Source organism: Lactuca sativa, chromosome 6 (genome assembly GCF_002870075.4).
Source record: "Lactuca sativa cultivar Salinas chromosome 6, Lsat_Salinas_v11, whole genome shotgun sequence".
Lineage (NCBI taxonomy): Eukaryota > Viridiplantae > Streptophyta > Magnoliopsida > Asterales > Asteraceae > Lactuca > Lactuca sativa.
Genome location: NC_056628.2, coordinates 35,598,311 through 35,605,455, shown reverse-complemented (window position 1 = coordinate 35,605,455; position 7,145 = coordinate 35,598,311). Strand labels below are relative to the sequence as shown.

Below are 7,145 nucleotides of genomic sequence, written 5' to 3'. Positions count from 1 at the left end.
TTTGTTCAAAATATTAGGATTTTTTTAAAATTACCTGATAACCAAAATAGTAGGACTTTTCTGAAGATTACTATGAAATTAATGGATATTATTATTAATAAATCATTTATAAACATAACAAATAATTTTTATTATAAACAAATGAAATATAGTTGTTTCTAATTTCTAGGAATAGAATGGTCGATATGGTCTATTGTTTGTTGACCACTTCAAACTCCTTATGTTCCTCATATGTATCGTTGTGAGTGTCATAGTGAGATGTATTATGTACGTTTCTTCAATTAAATACAAGAGTTGATAATATTTATTAATACACAATCAATAAGTGTCTGCTTTCTATTAGATGTAACGGTATATGATCACATGTTAATAGAAAATATCATTAAATAATAATTCTTGAATATATAGATCTTTCATTATGTTCTTTAACGTAAATACCACCTAACCTCCATACATTATTCGATAACACCCATCAAATTACAAACATAGTGAAAAATAAACTTTGAATAGATAATCACCCTACACTTTTTTCCATATAAATTATCATTCACGATTCACTTTTTCACATTTGATAGATGTGTGTTAGCTTATGGTTGTTACCGTGTGAGGTATGGATGTTGGGTGGTAGTTAGGTTAAACAACATAAGAGGAACACCAACATTAGAAGAACATTCACTGAGTACATCTCACTATCATATCTACAACAATGCATAGGATGAACGTCGAAAGTTTGATGTGGTTAATAAGCAATAGAGGAGTATACTTAGACCACAAAATTATTCTTAGAAATTAGCAACAAGTGTATTTTTTTTATAATAAAAATATTTGTTATGTTTATAAATGCATTTTTAATAATAATAATATCCATTAATTTAATAGTAATTTTCAAAAAAGTCCTAATATTTTGGTTATAAGGTAGTTTCCGGAAAAGTCCCAAAATTTTAAGCAAACTAACAAAAAAAGATAAAATATCAGCTAAATCTTCAAAACCAGCCGAAAAGGGTTTTTTCGAAGTTTTAACCGGTATTCTGTATTTTTCTGTAAATAAAATTTAGTTTGGAAGTTTATCATAAATTGGATTAAAAGTTTGGAATTTTTCTAGAGATTTTTCATTTTTGAAACAACAAATATAATTATACGAGAGTTGAACCAATGACCTCAAGATTTGTTGTACTAAAAGTTTTTAATAATTATAGAAATAAATGTTTATATCTAATTGTCCTACAGTTTATACATCATAAAATACAAAAAAAAATAATAATAAATAAAAATAAACAATAAACAATCATAATAATAATAACTTCTTACACTAATAATAATAATAACAATTATTTTAAAAAAAATACTAATGAACAAATTGTGTATGTACTTGTAGTCTAAGCCATAATCTCACTCTTCTGGCACGCCCTGATCTTGACTTTTGCTGTTCTACTGTCGTCAACATCCAATACATCACAACATTCCCCTCTATTTTCAACCTGAATCATAAAATAAATATACATGGTTGTTTCACGGTTCAAGAAAGTGCAAATTGTACGTAAAATTAAAGTATAACGAAGCCTTTTATTTGATTAAAAATTTATCGCATTAATTCTTAAATATTGAATTTTAAATTAGGTTTTTTGAAAAGAAACTTTTATTGAAACTGGTGAAATTTTAGTGATTAGGGAATTCATGAGCTTACAAAGCTTAATTTTGATGCCGGAGAGTAAACTTCAATCCTCGAAATATAATCTGCGGAGTGATTTGAAGAACAAGGGGGCAACCGACGTTGCATGGATCGAATGTAAGTCATCACGATTTCATCCGTTGTATTGTTATCATTACCGAGTCTCTTTATAGAATGAAAGAAGAATACATGAGGAGTTTCACATGGATCATCAGGAACTAATAATCTCGTATTGAACATGTAATCAGGTGGATGTCGTTTCAAGCTCCATGGAGTAAATGTTTCGAAAGGTCTTCGGAGAATGCTACGTGGGATGTATTGCTCGTAAATGTAAATAGAGTAGCCCGAAGCTATGGAGAATGCCCAGTTCTTTTCCTTGTGGTAACAAACGGTTTGTTGAAGAAGTCGTGATTGATCAAATTTAGCAGCGTTCATGAGATGTGCGACGGACGTGTGGCGGTTTATTCCGGGGAAGATTGGAAACGCGATATCGAGATGGTGGAGGGAGATCAATGGTGCTTGTGGGTGCGCCGATAGATACCCAGATATATCATGCACCAAATCAATCTGTTGATCATAAAGATTATGGCTTTTTTATGCGTCGATCGAGATGAGATTTGGTTGATTGATTGAAACTTAATTACCTGATGAAATCCTCTTTCAGGAGTAAGAGGAACACCAAGATCAGCAATGCAAGCGCTCAAAATCTGATCGCTAACGTAGTAAAACGGGTAAATTCCGATGCATGCATCAAGATTATCGACCAAAGCCTCCACCAACGGGTAGCTCAACGCGAATCCTGCACCACCAAATGCCATCTCGAAGGAGAAGTCAAAATTCGACTTAACGCATTCAGAAACACCACCGATGTAATAATATTTTGTATGATCATACCTCCTTAAAAGCTCCACCAAATTATCCACGAAGAAAACTGTATCATCGTCTCCCATAACGTACCATCTGACATCTTTGTCTCCTTCTCTATGCGCTTCCAGGATTGTTCTCACGATTCTGATAACATTAGGCTTCACATGCCTCAAGTATACATCGAACTTGGTGGTGTTTTCAGAGATACGATACGGAGGAAGCTCCGATGGCCATGGGAGAAGATCTGGGGTTGGTTTTTTGTCGAAGAAGATGTATCCTCTTGTGACGTTTGGCCGCCACCATTCCCGGAAATATGATCTCCGGTCCCGCCATGCCTTGACGGATCCTGAGATGGCGAATACCAGTTGGGTGATGTCTGTGGCAGATACTTGTTGTGGTGAAGAAGGTAAATCGAATGTTTTCTTGAGAGATGAAAGGCAGTCGGAAGATATCGAATTAGGTAAAACTGGATAATGTGAAACATACATGAAGAAAATGAAAAGGGTGAAGCCTGCAATCGCCAAAATCTTGCATAGATTTAATCGATTTGTTAAATTATTAGGCTTTTGCGGGTACATTTCGTCAAATCTTTCTTATTTCGTTCTTCAATTTGTCGTTAATTATTTTCCACATGAAGTTGTTTTTTTTAGGGTTTAGTTCGAAATTGTATGCTTATATATATACACACACACAAGTTTTTATAAAATTTGGGCTCAGGTATGTCAACAAAATTTATTTTGAGGCTAAAATTTCTTCATTTCGCCAAAGATTTATTTTTTCATTGCATTTAGGACATGGTGCAAGGAAAAAGGAAAGATTTCGTTATGTGAATGATTTTTGAACGCGAATAAGTATAGTATGGACCGTTGTAAGTTAATCGCGATACAACATACTTCAACTATTCTATCATTAAATTAAGCATGAGTTAGAGGCTTAATTAAGATCAATTTAACAAGAGAGAGATCGTATTTCCACTTGCCCCATACGAACAGAACTTCAAGGACATAGCCGGTAGGGATGAAAATGAGAATCGGAAAACCGGACCGGAACCGGAATCGGACCGGAACCGGAACATGTAAAACCGGTCCGGGTCCCGGGTTTAATGAATGGCTCTATCCGGGTTCCGGGTAATTCGGGTTTCGGGTCCGGGTAAACCGGATTTAAGAACCGGAACCATGTTAGGAACCGGAACTGGTTTTTGGGGCCGGAACCGGTTTTTATAGAAAGTTTAAAACATGCATATCTCATTCGTTTGAAGTCGGATTGGCATGAAACTTTTTCCATAATATAGTTTATAGTTTTTACATGATTTTAGACTATAATTTTGTCATTTTTGAGTTTATATTCATTGACTTATAGTCTCTCAAAGTCGGGATATCAAAGCTGAAAATTTTATGTTTTTCAACTTTTTTTTTTTTTTTTTTTTTTTTTTTTTTTTTTTTTGTATTATGTGATAGTTTTAAAACATGCATATCTCATTCGTTTAAAGTCGGATTAGCATGAGGTTTTTTCCATAGTATAGTTTATAATTTGTATATGATTTTATACTATAATTTTGTCATTTTTAGGTTTATATTCATTGAATTATAGTGTCTCAAAGTTGGGATATCAAAGCTGAAAATTTTATGTTTTTCAGCTTTTTTTATATTTTGTGATAGTTTTAAAACATGTATATCTCATTTGTTTGAAGTTGGATTGGCATGAGGTTTTTTCCAGAGTGTAGTTTATAGTTTGTACATGATTTTAGACTATAATTTTGTTATTTTTGGGTGTTTATTCATTGACTTATAGTCTCTCAAAGTCGTGATATCAAAGTTGAAAATTTTATGTTTTTCAGCTTTCTTTGTATTTCGTGATAGATTTAAAACATACATATTTAATTCGTTTGAAGTCGGAATAGCATGCGGTTTTTTCCAAAGTATAGTATAGAGTTTGTACATGATTTAAGACTATAATTTGGTCATTTTTGGTTTCATATTCATTGATTTATAGTCTCACAAAGTTGGGATATGAAAGCCGCGAATTTTTTTTTCTCAGCTTTATTTTTATATTTTGAGAAACTTTAAAACATGCATTCGACCCACTTTACCCGGTTCCCCGGGTTTTCGGTTTTAAACCCACTTTACCTGGTTTCATTCGACCCACTTTGATATTTTCGGGTTTTCCGGTTCTAGACCCACTTTACGCGGTACCTTACCCGGAACCGAACCGGAACCGATTCCTATATACCTGTCCGGTTTCCGGTTCTAAAAAATCTCGTTAACCGGTTCCCGGGTTTTCCGGGTCCGGGTCTACCAGTTCGGGTTTGGACCCACTCTCATCCCTAATAGCCGGTATATATGGGAAAACCATTGCCCCATACGATGATCTTCTATCGTGTTGACATGTCGGACATTAAGATTAAGATTATTACAGAAATAAAAAAAAAGAATAAATAAGGAGATAATGTTATCGGTGTATGGAAACGTCATGAGTGTTGGCATTATTGAGTTTGATGAGGATTGGTTTCCATTTTGTTTTGATTCGCCTAGTAACCCATACGAGTCGGAGGAGGATGATGAGGAAGATGAAGAGTCCGAAGGTGTCTCTGAAACATGCGTCCAATAACAAGACGCAAGAGATGATATGGAAGAGGGCGAAATTTATCAATATGACAAACCACCGCCTTAACCATAGAATATGTCGCCGGAATGTCCTACCGTCAGCGCTAATCGAATCTCGATTACTAAATTAGTGGATCCTGATGTTCCTCGTACTCCCTAAACGACGCCTAGTATCCTCTCCCGAATGGTGGATAACGCAGCGACAACTCGTATCCATGATTCTTTAAATTCCAACGACAACAATCTAAATTCAATTTTCGGAGCATCAAGAACCCCCCAAACATCTCGAACTCTCGAACTGGACCCCTGTTTCATGTGGCCCAAGTCAACCAAATCGGCTAGTTCTTGCCTGGTGTTTTGGCCTATTCTCGTCTAATATCAAAACAAGCCCAATCCCTAATGGTCTTGGAGAGACAGTGCCCTGGGTAAGATGGTCCAGTTTAAAAAGACGGAGAGCGGATAGCAACACTTCGAGATAATCCCCTTAATTCATCACACCCATGGTTAACCTCAATGATCCAACAATTGGCAGTGTTGGGACGATCACAACTGTTAGCATGAGTAGAAGAATTGTCCAAAATAACCCCCTGTTAGGACACGAGCAAAGCGATTGTGCCTCATACTCTCACGAAGCAGAACAAACAGCGGAAATTGGGAAAGAGTCGGGTTTTGAAATTGAATCTGGAAATCCGATTGTCACTGAATTTATTAGGAAAATCGGCGTATCAATCAATTTACAATGAATATAATGTCTCTTAACATTAGAGGTATTGGGGAGGATCGAAACGCTTAAAAATTCAGCATGAAGTTTCATATATGGGATTACAAGAAACGCAGCTCTGCGACTCAAACAACATAGATGTCGATGACTTTTGTGACCACAACGAATTCAGACACGTAGGGGTACAAGCGACTCGTAGATCAGGGGGTTTACTAAGCATTTGGGACGATAAAATTTACAACATCACTGAAGTCATTAGGTCAAGACACTTTCTCATCACAATTGGTCGTTGGTTAGGGTGCAAGGGGAGACTAACATATCAAATAATTATGGGCCATAAACTCCGACAGAAAAAAGAACATTGTGTGATGATATAGTGAACATAAAAAAGAAAAACAAGGCACATGGATGATCTTTGGAGACTTTAACGTCGTTCGAAGACAGAAAGAAAGAAAGAATAAATTCGCAATTCTGCAGATTGAGTGCTAATAGCTTCAACCAGTTTATTCACAACCATGGGCTCCATGATCTCAGGATAGGGGACATTGTTTCACTAATTATAGAACAATAGATTTGAAACTGAACAAACTTTATTGATTCTTTGTATGTCCCAAATTTACCAGCTCCTTTCCATCTTCTTCTATCACTACTTTGCCTAGAGAGCTATCAGATAATTGTCCCATTCTCCTCTCAACATGAAGGCTCAACTTTGGCCTGATCCCATTCCGACTATTTCATGGGTGGATGCACTGCGATGGATATGATTCATTAGTGCGTAACACAAGGACACGATTCAAGGTACTTGCTACTCCAGACATGCTAATGGCGGCTAAGCTCAAACACCTCAAAAACACAATCAAGAGATGGCGTCGCACTAACTTTCCAACGGAAATGGACGTTGGATTAAGGTGTCTAAGCTAGTAATTAAATTGGTATATTTATGTAATTGGAATTAAAGTCCATTTTGGTTGCTCTCATTAATAGAAATAGCTAGAAATGATATTATGAGAGGGAATTATAATTTATTAGATTATTATATGATTAATAAACTAATTGGAAATTATGCGAAAATGTTTTGTTAATATATTATGTTATTAATATATTAATTGAAATAGAGAGTTGTTTTGTTAATTTATTATGTGATTAATAAATTAATATGAGATCAGTTGTTAAATAATTGATTTGTTAATTTATATGATTAATAAATTAATATGCAATCAATTAGAATTGATTAATTATTAATCAGAATAAATCTAGAATTAATTCGGGATTAAGTGGATTTAAT

General features: G+C 34.9%; 1 protein-coding gene across 1 annotated transcript; it reads right to left on the bottom strand.

The window, feature by feature from the left end:
• Positions 1–1,672: 1,672 nt before the first annotated feature.
• LOC111894177 (uncharacterized) lies at positions 1,673–3,114 on the bottom strand. Its single transcript, XM_023890260.1, has 2 exons — positions 2,314–3,114; positions 1,673–2,236 (listed from the first exon to the last, which is right to left on the bottom strand). The coding sequence occupies exons 1-2, from the start codon at positions 3,112–3,114 to the stop codon at positions 1,673–1,675; spliced, it is 1,365 nt and encodes a 454-aa protein (XP_023746028.1).
• Between the last annotated feature and the right edge of the window lie 4,031 nt (positions 3,115–7,145).

Bases quoted from the DNA above. Each gene is read 5' to 3' on its own strand.
- LOC111894177 (XM_023890260.1), bottom strand. From the start codon at position 3,114: ATGTACCCGCAAAAGCCTAATAATTTAACAAATCGATTAAATCTATGC. The intron at 2,237-2,313 runs GTAATTAAGTTT...TATGATCAACAG, and splicing joins CTGAAAGAGGATTTCATCAG to ATTGATTTGGTGCATGATAT.